Source organism: Mirounga angustirostris, unplaced genomic scaffold (assembly GCF_029215605.1).
Source record: "Mirounga angustirostris isolate CCGP_5_RB_7025 unplaced genomic scaffold, mMirAng1.0.hap1 SCAF_5, whole genome shotgun sequence".
In the NCBI taxonomy this organism is placed as follows: Eukaryota; Metazoa; Chordata; class Mammalia; order Carnivora; family Phocidae; genus Mirounga; species Mirounga angustirostris.
Window position 1 is genome coordinate 159,008,533 of NW_026991713.1, and position 20,695 is coordinate 159,029,227.

The following is a 20,695-nucleotide window of genomic DNA, read 5'->3' on the forward strand; positions in this document are numbered from 1 at the left end:
TTATGTTGTGACACTTGAATTATTTTTAAGATTTAAAATATCAAGTGTTTCCTTAATCTGTTTTTAACTCTTAGAGGAGTCATATGCAAATCTTAATGTAAGGTACAAACAGGGTCTAAGGTTTGAGTGCCCCCAGAACGACCTTCCTCAGCCCTGCAGACACCCAAACATCATGTAATGACCTAAGGAAACTCCCGGGGCCTCTTCTAGGTTATACATGTGAATAGTTTTCAGTTTTAGGTTTTATGCAAGATTAGATACTGCTCTTTACAGGATGAGTGGTGTTGTCTTTGGCTGTGTGGTCTTAAATGTGTTTCTAATGTGTGTGTCAAATAATTACCTGTTAAACAGACTGCCAATCTGGCTGAAGCCAATGCTTCTGAAGAAGATAAAATTAAAGCAATGATGTCGCAATCTGGCCATGAATACGACCCGATCAAGTAAGTCCATAAATGCTTCATACTAATAGGTACTTTGGGGTGGGTTCCCCCCCCCAATCAAAAGCATTGTTTTTTCAAGTTTTTGTGTACATGTAATTTTTTTTCCCTTTCAGTTACATGAAGAAACCTCTAGGTCCACCACCTCCATCTTACACCTGTTTTCGTTGTGGTAAACCTGGCCATTATATTAAGAATTGCCCAACAAATGGGGTAAGTCCAAAGTAAAAACCCTGGTACACTTTATTTTTCTTAATTATTTCTTAGTCATTGTGTTTTTCTTGGTGAATACTGCCTTCACTATGACAATGGCAAATGAGTAGAGGCTCTGGAGCCAAATTGCCAGGCTTCAGACCCTGGCTCTGCCACTTAATAGCTGGGTGAGCTTGAGCGAACTATTTGATTCTTCAGGTCTGTCGTTTCTTCTCTGTGAGACCCAGATGCTCATAGCAGTATTTCCCTCACATGGCTATTGTGAGGATTAAATGAGATCATATGTGTAAAGCACTACAAATAATAGAAGCAGTTAATGAGCACTGTGTGTTAGTTCATAATAAATAAAGGTAACTGCTTTCTTTCTTCCTCCTTTCTCCTTTCCCCTCCGAATAGGATAAAAACTTTGAATCTGGTCCTAGGATTAAAAAGAGCACTGGTATTCCCAGAAGTTTTATGATGGAGGTGAAAGATCCTAACATGAAAGGTGCAATGCTTACCAACACTGGAAAATATGCAATACCGACTATAGATGCGTAAGTATGCGAGTTAGGTATGATTTGTGAGGCCGCCGTCTGGCCAGGCACCGGTACTCTCTGTAGTCTCAGGCTCGTAACGTGGCTATTTGGATTTCTTGTACGGAGCATTGTATAGCAAGACTGTTAGTCTCCGTGTGTTGCATTTCTATGTGAAGAATGAGAGGCTGCAGTCTGCTCCATTAAATGCAAATTTAAAATGGATTTGGGGTTTTTTGTTATCACCGAGTGCCACTTCCCTTGTAGTCTTCTGATTTTTTCCTTTTTCTGTCATACCCTGCTTTCTTCCTCATTCACATACATACTCCCATATAATCTTATATGCTATCTACATTTTTTTTAAGTGAAGAAGACAAATATCTTAATCCTTTTGAGAAACAAAAGGCTTAAGCGTAAACGTTCTACAAGATTTCAAGGCAAATATAAATGCCAAGAATAAATGAAAAACTGAGTCCTCTTGAATAAGTTCAGATATACTGTGTGAGTGTTAAGATTCTAAAATATGGTTTATTTTATAAGCCATTAGCTTAGAAGAGCTACAGTGCTGTATGCTACAGCTTCGTGCTTATTTTGAATGGGTTTTCAGATTTTACTTAATGAGTCAATTTTAATGAAATGGATAGATGTGAAAACCTAGTGGTATAGTTCAACTAGGTGACTTCTCGTTTTATCTGCTCTTACTGATACATCTAGTATTTTCGGTTGCCCTGGGCAGCTGTGAACTCACGTAATAGAGAGCACAGTATTAATTGTCCCTTTGGACTGCATTCTCTAACCAGTCCTCCAGGGGATTATGAAGTGAGCACGTCCTCAGGACATACCTTGAGAAACATCAATTTAGAGAATAGCTGGCAATGTTCATAGTGACACAGCGAAAACGTGCAGAAGAACAGTTTTCCTCAGCTTCGTGCTCTTGTGTTGAAGCTTAGTGAGCAGGTGAGGGTGGTGGCGAAAGATGGCTATGCTACGGAAACGATACGGAACAGAGTGGTTCCAAATATGCACTTGAGTAATACGTACCTTGTTTTAGTTCACGGATAGGAATGAATGTTCTTCCAAACTCCCAACCCTGTTCCCTTGCTCAGTTTCACCCCCATCTGTTTTTTATCCGTCACCATCCTGTGTTTTGTGGTTCATCTTAGACTAGTCTGTTGTTACGCTGTTTCTAATTCAGACATTTCATACATGCTTCCAAACAACTTAGGTTGAAATGGTTGATTTTTACAGACACAATTTAAGAGCAGACCGCTTCATCTTAATATAATATATACAAGTAAAAGTATTTAAATAGAAATTTGTGTTGGAAAAATTAACACCACCCTTGTGAACCCTAACTAATAATTAACTTCATTGCTTTTGAATGCTGAAATACAAAAGCCCATTTGTGCCAAACACACAGCAAATACTGGGGAAAATGGGAGCCCAAATATTTTAAATGAAACTTTCACCCTCTCCACTAACACCACTGATAAGCAACTCAGACTCTTCTTCTGTTTCTTTTTCTATCCTCTGTTCTCCTCTTTTTTTTTTTTTTTTTTTTTTCCTTTTCTCTCTTTTGGGCAGTGGGAGACTCCTCTTTCACAAATTGGGAACAATGGGGCATAAGCAAATTGATACTTATTTCTGGAATCGTGGTGATGTCTATGGAGCAACTGCAACACAAATAACACACCTAAGGTACCCTACTCCGTACAGCTGAGATTCTTTCATTTCCAGCGTTGAGATTGACACACTCTGTTCCTAGATGAGGTAGAAAGAATCTAGGAATTCCTGTGTTTCATAAATCTGCCTGATTACAGAGAAGATGGGGGTGTTCAAAATAGTGGTGACAAGTCTGAGAATAGTGTATTGTGTTTTTTTCTTTTTAATATATTAAATATACAACATTTCTGCAAAATGTACTTCAACCAAAAAAATGGACCCCATGGTGGAAGTGTTACTTTATATTTTTGTAACACATACTCTGATCACTTAAGTCATTAATATTTTAGTTGGCTATAAATAGATTAGTCTCTCTTTTAAAATACTGATTATAAGTAGACCACTGGTTTTGCAGTCTACTTCTAGCTACTGGTGTGGTTGGTAGTGTCCTATTTCCCTTGAGATATCCCCCTTGATTGTGTAATGTCAGCACCAATTTCTGTTTCCTGTGGTATGACATTCACTCTGGTACCTTCACACATTCTGGGACTGTTGGACTGTGGAGGGGAAATTTCGCTTGTTTGTTTTTCAAGTAATATGGTAGGATAGAGAAAATTGTGGCTAAGGTGTTGTCAGGTCTAAGTTCAAATCCTGTCTCTGCCACTTAAACATAATTTTGTGGCACCGAGTGTGTTCCTTTATTCTCCGGCCCTTAGTTCTAGAGTTGTGGATTCTTAAGATCCTGTTAGCCAGTTTTATAGTGTCTGTTTCTTTTTGTTATACTTGTTTAGGGTTTTGTTTTATGTCTTTTTGTTGTTTAGGGGGAGGATGTTCATAATTACTTCCCTTATTTTGGAAGGTATTACACTTGTGTAAACAAATTTAGCATCGTACTGAATTATAAGTCCCCATTATGGCATAGTAGAACATGTGTGTATCTTGGAAATACTTTGCCTTCTTAACAGTGTTAAAACAGTAAAACCTTCTTTTACAGAGAAGCATATGCAATTGGGAAGAAAGAAAAACCACCTTTCTTACCAGAGGAGCCATCTTCTTCTTCAGAAGAAGATGATCCTATCCCAGATGAATTGTTGTGTCTCATCTGCAAAGATATTATGACTGATGCCGTTGTCATTCCCTGCTGTGGAAACAGTTATTGTGATGAATGTAAGAAACATTGAACCTTCAAAGACATAGATCTTAGAATATGTGTATTTACCTGGAAAGGCTCTAAGCAACATTATAGGTTTTAATAATGAAGTATAAAATGTCAATAATTGGTCAGTTCATCAGTGAGCATTTAATAGCAAGGACCGTCTTTGTCACTGCTTTTTTTTTTTTTTTTTTTTTTTACAACAACCTCATTGTCCTGTTAATTATTAGAATGGACCACTTCTTATACCTTCATCAGGGTAGCTGTACTGAGGTTTTATGAAATGTAGGATTTTTGTTGCCTATACATTTTAAATGGGATGCAAAATTTTGAAAGGTTTTTGGGCCTTAGGTATTCTGAAATATTTTTAAATGGTACTTAAATTACCCTTTCCTGGATTGTGAAAAATCGCTTATTCTAAACTTCCTAAGTTTGATTGGGAACTGCTCTCTGTAAAGATACTGCCCAGCATTTGACATGTGGTGGCTTGTGACTTTTTTTCATTTTTTCATTTATATTAGCATTTGTTTTTTTCTGCCACTTATTCTAAATTTGCCCCTTCTTAACCCAGATGAAAATGACATCATCTGAAAATTTCACTGCTCAGTCCTGCTCTGGCCTTTTTCATTTCTAAACAGAGCTTTGGAATATAAATCTTTATTTTGGGGTCTCTTTAGTGAAGACCAAAGTCACAAAGAGGTCACGTAAGATTTGTTTCAGAGTACGTCTTAGATTTAAGAAACCACTTATTAACTGGATTTTTTACTGCACTGAAGCATGATCAGTGAATCTGTGATTTAGCGTTACTCCTGTGCACTGTGCTGGAGGTGTCACTGTCCTTCCTGCCTGAATCACCCTTCTGGTCTTTATCCTGTACTTCTCTTAGGAGACTTTTTTAAAAAGCCTGTTAGCCATGTAAAGTTTTATCTTTCTAGACTATATCTTATTTCTTTTGTTTTCCCCTATAATATTCCAACTACTAAACAAAGAGAATAGTATTTAGGAAAGAGTGCTTTTTCTTTTAGTTTAAATGTTTGTTGAAATTATATTCATGATTTCTGTTTTTAAAGGTAGAGAGAAGTTAGCAGAGGAGTGGTATCAGGCGAGAGATTTTACTTCTCAGTATCTTAATCTTAGAAATGATTAGTGATGTGTGCTTGGAAACAGTAATGTAACTGATTAGATATAAGTGGTCTTTGTAATTCATTCTCTAAACATTGAGTTTGTACTCTGCTTTTATTAATATTTAAAATATTTGACATAGGTATAAGAACAGCACTCTTGGAATCAGATGATCATACATGTCCAACATGCCATCAAAATGATGTCTCTCCTGATGCTTTGATTGCCAATAAATTCTTACGACAGGTAACTATCTTTGTATCCCTTTTCTGAAAAATTTTTTAAATTTTTTGATTGTTCAGGGGCACCTGGGTGGCTCAGTCATTAAGCGTCTGCCTTCCACTCAGGTCATGATCCCAGGGGTCCTGGGATCGAGCCCCGCATCGGGCTCCCTGCTCAGCGGGAAGCCTGCTTCTCCCTCTCCCACTCCCCCTGCTTGTGTTCCTGCTCTCGCTGTCTCTCTGTCAAATAAGTAAAATCTTTTTAAAAATTTTTTGATTATTTAAACTGTACTTGAGTAAATACAGCCTTACATTTTCCTGCATTTTTCTGTTTGGTATATATAGGCTGTTAATAACTTCAAAAATGAAACTGGTTATACAAAAAGACTACGAAAACAGTTACCCCCACCACCACCCCCAGTACCACCTCCGAGACCACTCATCCAGCGGAACCTACAGCCTCTGATGAGATCCCCAATATCAAGACAACAGGATCCTCTGATGATTCCAGTGACATCTTCATCAACTCACCCAGCTCCTTCTATGTCTTCATTAACTTCTAACCCATCTTCCTTGGCCCCTCCTGTGCCTGGAAATTCATCTTCTACGCCAGCTCCTGTACCTGATATAACTGCGACAGTCTCCATATCAGTCCACTCAGAAAAATCAGATGGACCTTTCCGGTAAGTCTGTGTGCAGCTCTCACTGTTCAGAAACAAGTGAGATCAGTAATACAGTTTTTTATTGTTGTATGTTGCTCTAGCAGTTGTAGTGGACTGCAGTATGTATCATCCTTGTGAATCATTGTGCTCAGTAAGGTAGGGGAATAAAGTAACCCTCTTCTAAAGGTTTCCTTGTAAGAGATGACTTACTCTTAATTGGAGGAACAGGTAAATGAAGGAGATTCGCTCGGCAAATGATTAAGCATCCCAAGGTCAAGGACTATACAAGTTGCCAAGAACCCTTGTTAAATGTCGAATCATAAAGAGAATTCACTTGTGGTCGTAATGGTGGTATTAGAAAGAGTCGATCTGAGCAGAACTAAGCACAATTTGGATCGGTGGAGTAGAGGGGATAAAACATTGGTGGCAGTAAGTAGAGAAGTCAGAAACAATTGTTCTGGAGCAAAATTAGGTAGAAGACGACCAGTGAAAACTCACTTAAATCCTACCACTTCAGACACAAAAAGGACCTTTGACCGTGTCATCCAGTGGCTCATAAATTCTTAAAGAATCAACCACTTTAAAAAAAAAAAAAAAATAGATGCCAGGGATCTGTACAGACCTACTGAAGCAAAAATCTTGAGGACTGGGATGTATATGGAAGACGTCTCACTGATTTTCTGTGATTAACAGTGGGAATGAGTCTCAGGGTTCATTGGCTTTTCTAAGATTACCCCTTTGATTTAGTGGTGGAGCTGGAAGTAGAATTCACTCTTAATCCTGTCTTCTTTAGGTCCCACACTTTGACTTTTTTTTTTTTAAGCTTTATTCTGAGAACTGAACTGGTTTCTGTCATAGCTATCACAGATGGGACTCCTTAAGGAGATTCCTTCTTTTTACTTACACTGTGTGTTTGAGGAACTGTGCAAAGGTCTAGGCTTCTCACTTTCCTCCAGAGTTTTCTTCAGCTTTGATTTAACTCACCTTAGTGCAGGTGGTGGGTGAACAGACTTAGTAATAATATGTAAATGTTTTACTCTGATCCTCCATTTCTGATGACTTCTTAATGTATTGCAAACTACGTTGTTTTGTAGGGACTCTGATAGTAAAATACTGCCGGCTGCAGCCCTTGCGCCCGAGCACTCAAAGGGTGCCTCTTCAATCGCAATCACTGCTCTTATGGAGGAGAAGGTAAGTTTGATTGGCTTTTAAATTTGGAGATTTGTCTTACAGTTTTCTTCTGGGTTTTGTTTGTTTTTTAACTCTCCCTCTTTTGTCTTTTTTTTTTTTTTTTTTAACTATTTCTTTTTATTCATGTTTTTATCCTACAGGGTTACCAGGTGCCTGTACTTGGAACCCCGTCTTTGCTTGGACAGTCACTATTGCATGGACAGTTGATCCCCACAACTGGTAAGTAAAATCATTCTGGTTTGAACATTTTCTCCTTTCGAAAATAGTTGTAACTTTACTTAACATGCGATTTCATATTTACCTATTGTTTTTGTTTCCAAGGTCCAGTAAGAATAAATACTGCTCGTCCAGGTGGTGGTCGACCAGGTTGGGAACAGTAAGTATATGTTTAAAAATCTACAGATGATCGCTTTTGAACTAGATAATGGGAATTAGAATCTAATGTGTTGGTGAATATTTTTTATTGTAAACTCTTTTGTATGCCACATTAACATAGTTTTCATGGAAAGTGTCATAAATTCAAGATTATGTGAAGAACTATTTTCTAGAAGAATGAGTAATTCTTTTCTTAAAATGGTAAAATATAAATTCTTATCAATTCTTGTTACTTTCATGTCTTACCAAATGGTGATCTTGACAGGATCTCAGTTCATGGATAAATAGTAATTGAAAGTAGTAGTTTTTTTTGAAAGAGTATTTTAAATGTTGAATCACTTAGTGTGCTAATAGATTGAACTTTTCCTAGCCTTAATGTGGATTTTCAGAATTTGATTTGAGTAAACACATATTAAGGCTACCAAACAGTTTCTCATTTTGAATAGTCTGTGTTAGTAGAATTTTATTACATATTAAAATCTATAGGATTTTGATCTTTATATTGATAATGGTCTGTGGCATTAAAAATTAGTGTATTTATTTACGAATGGTCTTTATGTATACAATCATTTGTTTCTATATATAAACAGGCTTATATATTTATATAAACTGGCTTATATTCTAAAATTTTGATTTGTTTGTTTGAAAGATAAGTCAGATTTTTTATTTTCAAGAGTATGCTAAGTGAGAGACTTAGCAGATTGTGTCGGGAGAAGGAATACAGGATTTGGAGACCAGTAGGCTTGGGTTGGAATCCCAGCCCCTGCACTTAGCAGCTACATGCCCCTTGGGCATGCAGTTTTACTCCTCAGCTCCATTGCCTCATCTGCAGAATTGGAACAGTGCTAGTTCCTTAGCTGCACAGTGCCCAGCAGATAAAAGGGCTCTATTTCTCTTGTAACAAGTTCACAGTCACTTGTAGAATGCTAAATGGGATACCATATTGTGAAAAATATTGTACGTTGAGGTTTAATTATTGTCACAGTAGTTAACTGAAAAAGTAGTTTAAGTAAATGTAATACTTGCTCATATCCCCTCTATCTGGAACAAATTTCAGAATGGGGATCAGGGAGAAGAAAAAGTTTCTAGTTAAAATATATGTCTTAAAGTCCACACACTAAGAGATCCTGTGTTATACTCAAGCCCATTTTATCTTTCCTCACAGTTCCAATAAGCTTGGATATCTGGTTTCTCCACCGCAGCAAATTAGAAGGGGGGAGAGGAGCTGCTACAGGTAGGCTTGTTAAACATCTTGAAAAACTGTAATCTGATGACATGCTGAAAAATATAACACAGAGAAATTAAAGCACAGCAGTGGCAGGGGAGGGAGGTCATTTGGTTTATGCTTATCTCACTTAAGTCCTCAGGAGTTGCCCTTGAGGCCTAGAGAAAAATAGATTACATTTAGTCTTTTAAATGATGGTTTTAGGCTGTATCTTTAATACTCCTTCCCAGTGACTACTTTCTCCAAGCTCACAGCAGAATATTAGCTCACATGCTCTTTTGAGGGTAGAAGGAAGTCATTAAGGTGCAGATAATATTTAAGGTGACAGTTTAATTTAAGATGAAAGTTAACTTGCTCACCTCCCAAGTGTGAAGACTTGCATTTATTCCTCTTCTAGACTCCATTGTCTGAATCTTCTCCCACCTTCTCTTTTCCAAAAGAAGAGACAAAGAAATTGTTCGGGGCTTTTGCCCTGGACAGGCAAAAGCAATGTTACTCTTCGAAGCCCGAAGTCTTATTATCTAGGTCACACTCGCCACCAGGGTAAAGGGCCTCTAAATTAACTCTATAACAAGAATATTAAGGTTTATCTTCTAGTGCTGCATTGAGAATTGCTAAGTAATAACTTTGTTACTAGATCACATGTTAATAGAAGATAATATTTACTAATTCAGACTCTGAAAAGAGGCTTAAACTCTAAGCCCCTGCTGCTGCTGCTGTGTACCAGTTATTCATAATTTAAAGAACCTTTAGCTTAACAGAAATAAACCCACCTTTTAAAGAAGCCACTATTTCTTTGATGAGGGACAATTCAGAAACTTTGGCCAGCACTGTTATTTTCACCCAACGCTTAGAAATAAAACATTGAGATTTTTAGTTGTTAATTACAAATGTTAAGAGTAGTACTAGGGCGCCTGGGTGGCTCAGTTGGTTAAGCGACTGCCTTCGGCTCAGGTCATGATCCTGGAGTCCTGGGATCGAGTCCCGCATCGGGCTCCCTGCTCGGCAGGGAGTCTGCTTCTCCCTCTCATGCTCTCTGTCTCTCATTCTCTCGGTCTCAAATAAATAAATAAAATCTTAAAAAAAAAAAACCACATCTTTAGGGGCGCCTGGGTGGCTCAGTCGTTAAGCGTCTGCCTTCGGCTCAGGTCATGATCCCAGAGTCCTGGGATCGAGCCCCGCATCGGGCTCCCTGCTTGGCGGGAAGCCTGCTTCTCCCTCTCCCTCTCCCACCTCCCCTGCTTATGTTCCCTCTCTCGCTGTGTCTCTCTCTGTCAAATAAATAAATAAAATCTTAAAAAAAAAAAAAAAGAGTAGTACTTACTTTCTTGAGGATGAAAGGTAGAGCATAGGGCATATATACAATCAATGGGATTGTGATAGCGTAGTATGGTGACAGTAGTTACACTGTGAGCCTCACATAAGGTATAGACCCTCTAGTGAATCACTGTGTTGCACACGTGAAACAAATGTAACCTTGTGTCAACTCTTCCAGTTTTTTAAAAAATGTAACCAATTAATAAAAAGTACTTTAAATGCAAAAACAAAACAAAACCAAAAAGCTATGACGCCATTTAAAACTGTGTTTCTAAAGACATTTTAATGACATCAAGAAATGCTCACGATATACATAATGTCAGGTGAAATATAAAATTATGAAAATAATACCTTGTACTTAGGTATTTTTGAAGTACCACTTAGAAGGATCCTTTCCACACTTCCTACCTCAAAGGATTACAGGAAGTGGTTTTTATTCATTGAAAGTTTTGGTCTGGAAGGCATTTTGGGGAGGCCTAGGTCAGAGAGGCATTAACCTTGTCAGTTCTTTTAAATGACAGATTAGGAGGTCACAAAAGATCTTTGTGGAGTGAAAAAAAAAAAAGATCTTTGTGGAGTGATAATAAATGTGAACTTCACAAAAGAGAACTTCTAAATATAGCGTCTCCATAGAGAGAAGGCCCTATAAACTTGTATCATTTCGGTCCCCAAGTGGCCTTAAAAATTATATTTTCATATAAATAAGTTTCTATTCTTATTTGAATACTTGATTCTATTCCATCATTTGTAAGTTTGAAGATAATTATGGATAGAAAAGACAAGCTTACTTGTCTTGTTTTGGTTGATTTTAGTTTGAAGGAATAATATCTTGGATTTATTTCTCCAGAAGTATAAACCGCGGACGACACCACAGCGAAAGATCACAGAGAACTCAAGGCCCATCGCTACCAGCAACTCCAGTTTTTGTGCCTGTGCCACCCCCTCCTTTGTACCCGCCCCCACCCCATACACTTCCTCTCTCTGCAGGTGTGCCTCCTCCACAGTTCTCTCCTCAGTTTCCTCCTGGCCAGCCACCACCTGCTGGCTATAGTGTCCCTCCTCCAGGCTTTCCTCCAGCTCCGGCCAATTTATCGACAACTTGGGTATCATCAGGAGTGCAGACAGCTCACTCAAATACCATCCCAACAACACAAGCACCCCCGTTGTCCAGGGAAGAATTCTATAGAGAGCAACGACGGCTAAAAGAAGAGTGAGTGTTTTAATTTGAAATTCTCATACACTTTCATTTTCTGATGTGACATTAAACCAGGTATCTTTGGAAACATTTTCTAGTGTTTCCAGTTAGTACAAGAAAAATCACCTAAAAATTAAACCAAAGCCATACAAGCAACTTCCTCAGGGATTCTTAGTTATTCATAGTTTTAAAGTGGAAAACTAATGGCAATTTCATTCATTTCATTCATGATCTAATTACATTTGTCTTGTTAGTTTTCTTAAATGGTTTTTGTTAACTTTCACTCTTTAACTTTATTTTACTAGGGAAAAGAAAAAGTCCAAGCTAGATGAGTTTACAAATGATTTTGCTAAGGAATTGATGGAATACAAAAAGATTCAAAAGGAGCGTAGGCGCTCATTTTCCAGGTTAGTGTTTTGCAAGCCTTCACAACAGAATTACAAATGGGACTTTGAATATCCAGGGATTAGCTATGGATATAAATAACATTGCACTTATGGAATTTTTCTGATTCGGTCTAGGTTTATAGAAATGGACATGTAGCTTATTTCCCAATATCTGTTTATTGAAATAATGTCTCAATGTAAATTCTATTGTGTAGAACTAGCAGTTATGGGGATGAAATTGCCCTTGTCCCTCGAAGTTATTTGTAGCGTGAAATAATTGGGAGATGTTTGTGGAAGGAAAGAAATAGAGAAATAGCCGAAGAACATTTCTGAGGACCCTTTTACCTGAGGCTACAGCTTCTTGCTGGAACATTAACCTGTGTAATTGATGAAGTAGTGGTAGAATACAGATTGCTTTATTGATAGAAAAGTGAATTATAAAAATTCCCTGGAAGTTTGTTTAAAAGACTTATTTTTTAAGCTTACATTTGAAATGTGGTTCCTTTCAAAGCTAGACTATTGGCCAACATAGGACAAAGAAATTACTCCTACTTAAATAACCAGATAGGAAGTAAAATTTAAATTTAATTGGCATTTTGTTTAATGTTAATTAGCTCATATAACTCACGGTACATTAATGCGCTTCACTCTTAATTGTCAAGATTTCACTTTTGTTTTGTAACAAGTGATTGCTCTGATCTTTGTGTACTTTATTCCATTCCAGTAGAGGTCACTGTGCCTCTTTAATCATCTAAGATGAAATTTGATATAAAGATGGAACCGTGAGGAGAGCATGCTAGAATCTGAGTCTGTATTTTATTTTGTATATATTTCTCAACTATCAACTATTGTTTTGTTTTTGTTTTTAGGTCTAAATCTCCCTATAGTGGTTCATCATATTCAAGAAGTTCATATACTTATTCTAAGTCAAGATCTGGTTCAACACGTTCACGTTCTTATTCTCGATCATTTAGCCGTTCACACTCTCGTTCCTATTCACGATCTCCTCCATACCCCAGAAGAGGCAGAGGCAAGAGCCGAAATTACCGTTCACGGTCTAGATCTCATGGATATCATCGATCTAGGTCAAGGTCACCCCCATATAGACGATATCATTCACGGTCAAGATCTCCTCAAGCATTTAGGGGACAGTCTCCTAATAAACGTAACGTGCCTCAAGGGGAAACAGAACGTGAATATTTTAATAGATACAGAGAAGTTCCGCCACCTTATGACATGAAAGCTTATTATGGGAGAAGTGTTGACTTTAGAGACCCATTTGAAAAAGAGCGTTACCGAGAATGGGAGAGAAAATACAGAGAGTGGTATGAAAAGTATTATAAAATAGGTTATGCTACTGGAACACAGCCTAGACCATCAGCAAATAGAGAGAACTTTTCTCCAGAGAGGTTTTTACCTCTTAATATCAGGAATTCTCCCTTCACAAGAGGCCGCAGAGAAGATTATGCTGGTGGACAAAGCCATAGAAGTCGAAATTTAGGTGGCAACTATCCAGAAAAGCTTTCAACAAGAGACAGTCACAATCAGAAGGACAGCACAAAGTCGAAAGAGAAGGAGAGTGAAAATGCTCCAGGAGATGGTAAAGGAAACAAACATAAGAAACATAGGAAAAGAAGAAAGGGGGAGGAAAGTGAAGGCTTTGTAAACCCTGAGTTATTAGAAACTTCTAGGAAATCGAGAGAACCTACAAGTGGTGAAGAAAATAAAACAGATTCATTGTTTGTCCTCCCAAGTCGAGATGATGCTACACCTGTTAGAGATGAGCCAATGGATGCAGAATCTATCACTTTTAAATCAGTGTCTGAAAAAGACAAGAGGGAGAAAGACAAACCAAAAGCAAAAGGTGATAAGACCAAACGGAAAAATGATGGTTCTACTGTGTCCAAAAAAGAAAACGTTGCAAAACCTGCTAAGGGACCTCAAGAAAAACTAGATGGAGAGCGTGAAAAATCTCCTCGATCTGAACCTCCACTTAAAAAAGCCAAAGAGGAGACTCCAAAGACTGACAGTGCTAAATCATCATCTTCCTCCCAAAAAGATGAAAAGATCATTGGTACCCCCAGGAAAGCTCACTCTAAGTCGGCAAAAGAACATCAAGAGACAAAACCAGTCAAAGAGGAAAAAGTGAAGAAGGATTACTCCAAAGATGTCAAATCAGAAAAGCTAACTAATAAGGAAGATAAGGCCAAGAAGCCTAGTGAGAAAAGTAAGCCACCTGACAGCAAGGGAGAAAAAAGAAAAAGAAAAACTGAAGAAAAGGGTGTAGATAAAGATTTTGAATCCTCTTCAATGAAAATCTCTAAACTAGAAGTAACCGAAATAGTGAAACCATCACCAAAGCGGAAAATGGAACCAGATATTGAAAAGATGGATAGGACCCCTGAGAAAGACAAAACTTCATCATCAACTGCCCCAGCCAAAAAAATCAAGCTCAACAGAGAAACGGGTAAAAAAATTGGAAGTACAGAAAATGTATCTAATACAAAAGAAACCACTGAAAAATTGGAATCAACATCTAGCAAAGTTAAACAAGAAAAAGTCAAAGGAAAGGTCAGACGAAAAGTAGCTGGAGCTGAAGGATCCAGCTCAACGCTTGTGGATTATACCAGGTAACTGATTATGGGTGGTTGGGTGTGGATGTTTGTTTGGGGAAAGAATTCCTTTAATTTTATCAGTGCTTGTAATTCTAAAGTGTAGTATGTTAATTAAGAAGGGGTTAGGCTGGTTTATTCATATCTTTAAAGAAAGGAGTTGAAGGTTGCAAGTAGATTTTGTGGGTGAGCCTTTTTTTTTTTAACACAATCCTACATTTAAATCATTTAATCTCAGAGTAGGGCCATTGGCTTTTGAGAGTTATAAGGACGTTTATGTTTAAGTTAGCCTTTTTTATATTTATCAGTGTTGAGTAGTAGTAAATTCTTCATTAAATTCATCATAAATTAACTATTTTAATTTTTTTTTAGTACGAGCTCAACTGGAGGCAGTCCTGTGCGGAAATCTGAAGAAAAAACAGATACAAAACGAACTGTCATTAAAACTATGGAAGAGTATAATAATGACAATACAGCTCCTGCTGAAGATGTTATTATTATGATTCAGGTTCCTCAGTCCAAATGGGATAAAGATGACTTTGAATCTGAAGAAGAAGATGTTAAGACCACACAGCCTGTATCAAGTGTAGGAAAACCTGCCAGTGTTATTAAAAATGTTAGCACTAAACCCTTAAATACAGTCAAGTATACTGAAAAAGAAAGCGAGTCATCAGAGAAAATTCAGAAACTCACCAAGGAAGTGAGCCATGAACTTACACAACATGAGATCAAAAGTTCAAAGAACTCTGCATCCAGTGAAAAGGGGAAGACCAAAGATCGAGATCATTCAGTGTTGGAGAAGGAAAACCCTGAGAAGAGGAAGAACAGCGCTCAGCCGGAGAAAGATAGTAACTTGGACCGTCTGAATGAACAAGGAAATTTTAAAAGTCTGTCTCAATCTTCCAAAGAGACGAGAACTTCAGATAAGCATGATTCTGTTCGAGGTTCTTCAACTAAAGACTTTACCCCCAACAGAGACAAAAAAACTGACTATGACAACAGAGAATACTCAAGTTCCAAACGTAGAGATGAAAGGAATGAATTAACAAGAAGGAAAGACTCTCCTTCTCGAAGTAAAGATTCTGCATCTGGACAGAAAACTAAGCCACGGGAGGAGAGAGATTTGCCCAAGAAGGGAACAGGAGATTCCAAAAAGAGCAATTCCAGTCCCTCAAGAGACAAAAAACCTCATGATCACAAAGCCACTTATGATACTAAACGCCCAAGTGAAGAGACAAAACCTGTAGATAAAAATCCTTGTAAAGATCGTGAGAAGCACATGTTAGAAGCAAGGAACAATAAAGAGTCAAGTGGCAATAAATTACCATATGTGCTTAACCCACCAGACCCACAGACTGAAAAAGAGCAAGTTCCTGGGCAGACTGACAAGAATGCGGTGAAGCCGAAACCGCAGTTAAGTCACTCCTCCCGACTTTCCTCCGACTTAACTAGAGAAACTGATGAAGCTGCTTTTGAACCAGACTATAATGAAAGTGACAGTGAAAGCAATGTGTCTGTAAAAGAGGAGGAAACTTCAGGAAAAGTTTCTAAGGAACTGAAAGATAAAGTCGTGGAGAGAGCAAAAGACAGCCTGGACCCAGCAGCAGGCGGCCAGGTAGGCACAGCCAGGAGCCAGAGTCAAAGCAGCCCTAGTGTTAGTCCAAGTAGAAGTCATAGCCCTTCTGGAAGCCAGACCCGAAGCCACAGCAGTAGTGCCAGCTCTGCAGAGAGTCAGGACAGCAAGAAGAAGAAGAAGAAGAAGGAAAAGAAAAAGCACAAGAAACATAAAAAACATAAGAAGCATAAGAAGCATGCAGGCGCTGAAGTAGAATCGGAAAAAAGCCAAAAACACAAACACAAGAAAAAGAAGTCCAAGAAGAGCAAAGATAAAGAAAAGGAGAAGGAGAAAGATGACCAAAAAGTGAAATCTGTCCCGGTATAAAAGGACAGATTTTTAAAAATTGACTTAATTACTAAGTCATCTGTATTAAATTTTGTTATAATGTAAAGAGATTCAAGCCTTGTAAATAATGATATGGAAGACCCTGTGCTGCACTTAAAATATTGCTGCTTGATTATTTGATTTTTACATCAGAGCTTTATAACACGAACTTTTGTACAGAATTGTGAGTTGTGACCATGTAACATGAGAGGTTTTGCTAGGGCCTATTATTTTTAACCACCATTAATTAGTTGGGGTGGAGTTTACTGTACTGTGAAATTTTCACATTTGAATTTTTTTAATTGCCTGGCAAAAGCTGGTATCAGTTCTAAAATATCAGCAGAATGATTTGCTGAATTCATTACAACCCCGTTATGTCACTTTTTGATTACAATAAAAGTTTTCAGTAAACTTTTCAAATGTCGAATATCTGTGTTATTTGAAGGAAGTGTGTCATGTCTCTTCCCCCTTCCATTTCCTCATTTAAAATAGCCTTTGAGCCTGTAGTATAAGCTGCACCAAATATGCAAAATTACGAAGTAAACATGGTAGGTAGACTTCATCAGTGGGCTGGTAGTAGGTGGCCAGAAATAAGAAATCAGGATTAATTGGAGAGCTAGTTGAAAAAAATCTAAAAGGGTCTTACAGTAATTCGAAGTTTGGACTTGAATTTTAGCGATGAGGAATTGTGATTTGTTTATGGTTCTTTTTCTTGAAACCCTGATGAGTGTTAAATTCCTCGATAAAGTGCCAGCTAAAGCACACAGTCATGAGCGTCTGTGGCCTGCCTGGTCTGCCCCATTGACAAGAGCAAGCAGGAGGAGGTCCAGGAGCACTGGGTTAGACTATAATGGGCTCTTTGGGGCTGTGGTTCAGGAAGTTATCGTAGGCAATGAAAAGCTATTGAAAGGGTTTGGGGAGTTAGGGTAAGAATGGTACCTCAGAAACACGGCAGTATGAACAGGGATCAAGATGACAGCGGCTGGAAGGAGGAAAAGAGACCAGCTCCAGTCTGAGGGTGGTCCTAGGGTTCCCCAGGACTGTTAATAGTGGGAGAGGAAAGGAACTAAATTAGCAGCAACTTGCTTCTATGAACCTCCTGTGTCTGTGCCTTTTAAAGGATTTCCAGGCTGGGCCGTGTGGACAGTGTGCAAAAATACTTCAGAGTGTGTTTTCAATGTAACTTCTAATGTTTAAAGAAAAATGATTTAAAGAGATTAATGTGGGTGTCACAAATGCTGTTGACCTCATGTAAGCCATTCAGGACTGAGTTAAGTTTGTTACATGTTTGTCAAAAGTTAAGTGTGTTAAAATAAGTTAAGTGAAACCAACTTTCCTTTAAAGGGCTGTCACTGGGGGTGAAGGTGTCTGTTGTGCCCCCTTGAAGCCCAACCACACCCCACCCCACACAACACATAACGACCACTTCTACTCTGAGGTACTCCAGCTAGACTACCCTCTTCATTCGTACTAATCAGGACCCCAGATCTAGATCGTATCTCCCACATTCACTGAGGATTTTAGCACCCGGGACTCTTTATCATAAACTTCATCAGGTGAGGTCAGTTTCCTTACCTAGGTAGGCTCCTGGCCTTTCATTTTAATCTCAACTGACGTTCCCTTTAACAGCCATCCACTCCTAGGACAGTTTTCCAGAATTCATCATCTTTGGCTATTGGTTTAAGTTTAAACCAATCTTTTCCTGCATCCTCTACTGGCCTTAGGCCTAAGGTTCTTTTTTTTTCTTCTTCTTTTTTTATTATGTTATGTTATTCACCATACATTACATCATTAGTTTTTGATGTAGTGACCCACGATTCATTGTGCATAACATCCAGTGCTCCATGCAGAACGTGCCCTCTTTAATACCCATCACCAGGCCAACCCATCCTCCCAACCCCCTCCCCTCTGGAACCCTCAGTTTGTTTCTCAGAGTCCATAGTCTCTCATGGTTCATCTCCCCCTCTGGTTCCCCCCCCTTCATTCTTCCCCTCCTGCTATCTTTTTTTTTTCTCTTAACATATATTGCATTATTTGTTTCAGAGGTACAGATCTGTGATTCAACAGTCTTGCACAATTCACAGCACTCACCATAGCACATACCCTCCCCAATGTCTTATCACCCAGCCACCCCATCCCTCCCACCCCCCACTCCAGCAACCCTCAGTTTGTTTCCTGCGATTAAGAATTCCTCATATCAGTGAGGTCATATGATACATGTCTTTCTCTGATTGACTTATTTCACTCAGCATAACACCCTCCAGTTCCGTCCACGTCATTGCAAATGGCAAGATTTCATTCTTTTTGATGGCTGCATAATATTCCACTGTATATATAGCACATTTTCTTTATCCATTCATCTATCGATGGACATCTTGGCTCTTTCCACAGTTTGGCTATTTTGGACATTGCTGCTATAAACATCGGGATGCACGTACCCCTTCAGATCCCTACATTGGTATATTTGGGGTAAATACCCAGTAGTGCAATTGCTGGATCGTATGGTAGCTCTATTTTCAACTTTTTGAGGAACCTCCATACTGTTTTGCAGAGTGGCTGCACCAGCTTGCATTCCCACCAACAGTGTAGGAGGGTTCCCCTTTCTGCGCATCCCCGCCAACATCTGTCGTTTCCTGACTTGTTAATTTTAGCCATTCTGACTGGTGTGAGGTGATATCTCATTGAGGTATGAGATTTCCCTGATGCCGAGCGATGTTGAGCACTTTTTCATGTGTCTGTCGGCCATCTGGATGTCTTCTTTGGAAATAGGCCTAAGGTTTTAACTCCTCCCTTACTCTTCCATCCTATGATTGCCTGAACCCCGTCATTTGCACCACACGACACTCCCCACATCTGCTCCCCCTTCATCTTCCTGAACCTAAACAGCTTAACTCCTAAGCCTAAATAAGGGTGCTGAATGGGCTGCTTAATGAAATTAAAGGCTTGAAAGAAATGTAAGAAGTAACTGCCAGGCACTGTGATAGGTGCTTGTATTTATTTGATCTTAAAAATTCTAGCTTTTGATGTCTGATACTACTTTGAGGAGGAAATTCTACTACTTCTGAAGGTTCAGTCCAGCCTTGGGTACTCAAGCCTCGGCACCTAAGTAGCCCAACTCACCCCTGCCATGTAGAGAGGAGTGGGACATAACATGTTAAGACTCATCTATTTTTGCTGGACCCCAGAAAGGCCATGTTCTATTTCCATGTCTTCTGTGCTTGGCTGTTTTCGTCTGGCTGGAGTTTTCTTCCTCCTCTGCCTGTCTTACAGTTTCCTACCCACTGTTCAAGAATTAGCTTGCCTTTTTTTTTTTTTTTTTTTTTTTTTAACTATTCCCTCACGGTGCCTGCCTGCCCACCCCCACACACAACCAGGATGGAATAGCATCACTGAAGATGCTGTGAGGACACGCCAGTTGTTTTCTGTGGGCTCTGGTTGTCTTCCTCAATGGACTGAGAGCCTCAAAAGGAATGTGGGTTTATATTCCAGAAGCCAAAACACACCTTGCACATTACAAGGTTAATAATTGATAAGATGAAATAAATTTTTTTAGCTTGAAGTTAAATTTTGCTAACTTCCTGGAAACCAGCGATACGTCAACATTTTTAAGGGAGGAAAATAATTTTTGAGCTACTATAGACTTGGAAGATAGTATCCTTCCAATAACCGGCTGCTTCAGTGTGCCAAGGGTATTGCAAAGCCTTACTTACGATCAGGGGCCCAAGAATAACTCCTTTGCTAGTCTCAGCATGCCAAATGAGCGCTAAATCCCCTCCAAAATTTTTAAGCCTGGAATTTCAGAGTTAGATAGCTAGTGAATGGTTTATTCATCCCAATTTGTTCAAGTGTCCCCATCTGTCTTGTCCACTTTTTCCTGTCTTTAACTCCTTTAATGAATGTTGTTCCTATTGTACAAAACTACATGGAACAAAACCCCTGGTTTGGAGCAAGCTCTTTCTTCTCTGAGCCCTTTTATACCAGTGCTATTTATGTAAGCCAATTTATGCAAGCCAACAAAGCCTTACTAATACGTAGATACATGTATATATAGTGTGCTCTGCTTTCTCTCTCTATATATCATAAACAGGTCTTTTTGGCGTTAACATTTTTCATTAATTTTCTGTTGCGAATGATCATGAAAGAATTGAATAAAGTAAGCCACTTAAATCCTTAAAGGGTAATGTGGCTCTGCTGTGTGTGAATAATGGTCAGCACACTAATATGAAAAATGGGGTTAACAGGAATGTTCAGAGATTTCATGAGAATTCTTTTCAGTAATGTAGTCTAAACACTTGATCAAGGCTTCTCTTTGTTACGGGCTTCTGACATTATTTTTACGATCATGTTAAAAGGACTTTTAAAGAATAGCTCTTGCTAATTTTTTTTTTTTTAAGATTTTTATTTATTTATTTGAGAGAGAGAGCACATGAGAGGGGGGAGGCTCAGGAGGGTCAGAGGGAGAAGCAG

The 20,695-nt window shown here is 38.6% G+C and overlaps 1 protein-coding gene across 2 annotated transcripts in view; it reads left to right on the forward strand.

The window, feature by feature from the left end:
* The window catches only part of RBBP6 (RB binding protein 6, ubiquitin ligase), a 32,466-nt gene extending 15,818 nt beyond the window's left edge, over nucleotides 1–16,648 (forward strand). The window contains exons 5-18 of one of the 2 annotated variants that reach the window (XM_054507555.2): nucleotides 352–440; nucleotides 554–650; nucleotides 1,047–1,186; nucleotides 3,822–3,994; nucleotides 5,245–5,348; nucleotides 5,669–6,006; nucleotides 7,080–7,176; nucleotides 7,317–7,395; nucleotides 7,498–7,552; nucleotides 8,717–8,785; nucleotides 10,941–11,303; nucleotides 11,594–11,695; nucleotides 12,544–14,304; nucleotides 14,659–16,648. In XM_054507555.2, coding sequence (XP_054363530.1) covers nucleotides 352–440; nucleotides 554–650; nucleotides 1,047–1,186; nucleotides 3,822–3,994; nucleotides 5,245–5,348; nucleotides 5,669–6,006; nucleotides 7,080–7,176; nucleotides 7,317–7,395; nucleotides 7,498–7,552; nucleotides 8,717–8,785; nucleotides 10,941–11,303; nucleotides 11,594–11,695; nucleotides 12,544–14,304; nucleotides 14,659–16,228 — 5,037 coding nt within the window. In that variant the 3' untranslated portion in view covers nucleotides 16,229–16,648. The remainder of the gene's footprint in view (nucleotides 1–351; nucleotides 441–553; nucleotides 651–1,046; nucleotides 1,187–3,821; nucleotides 3,995–5,244; nucleotides 5,349–5,668; nucleotides 6,007–7,079; nucleotides 7,177–7,316; nucleotides 7,396–7,497; nucleotides 7,553–8,716; nucleotides 8,786–10,940; nucleotides 11,304–11,593; nucleotides 11,696–12,543; nucleotides 14,305–14,658) is intronic. The other variant, XM_045875173.3, reaches the window with a different exon arrangement.
* The last annotated feature ends 4,047 nt before the right edge of the window (nucleotides 16,649–20,695 follow it).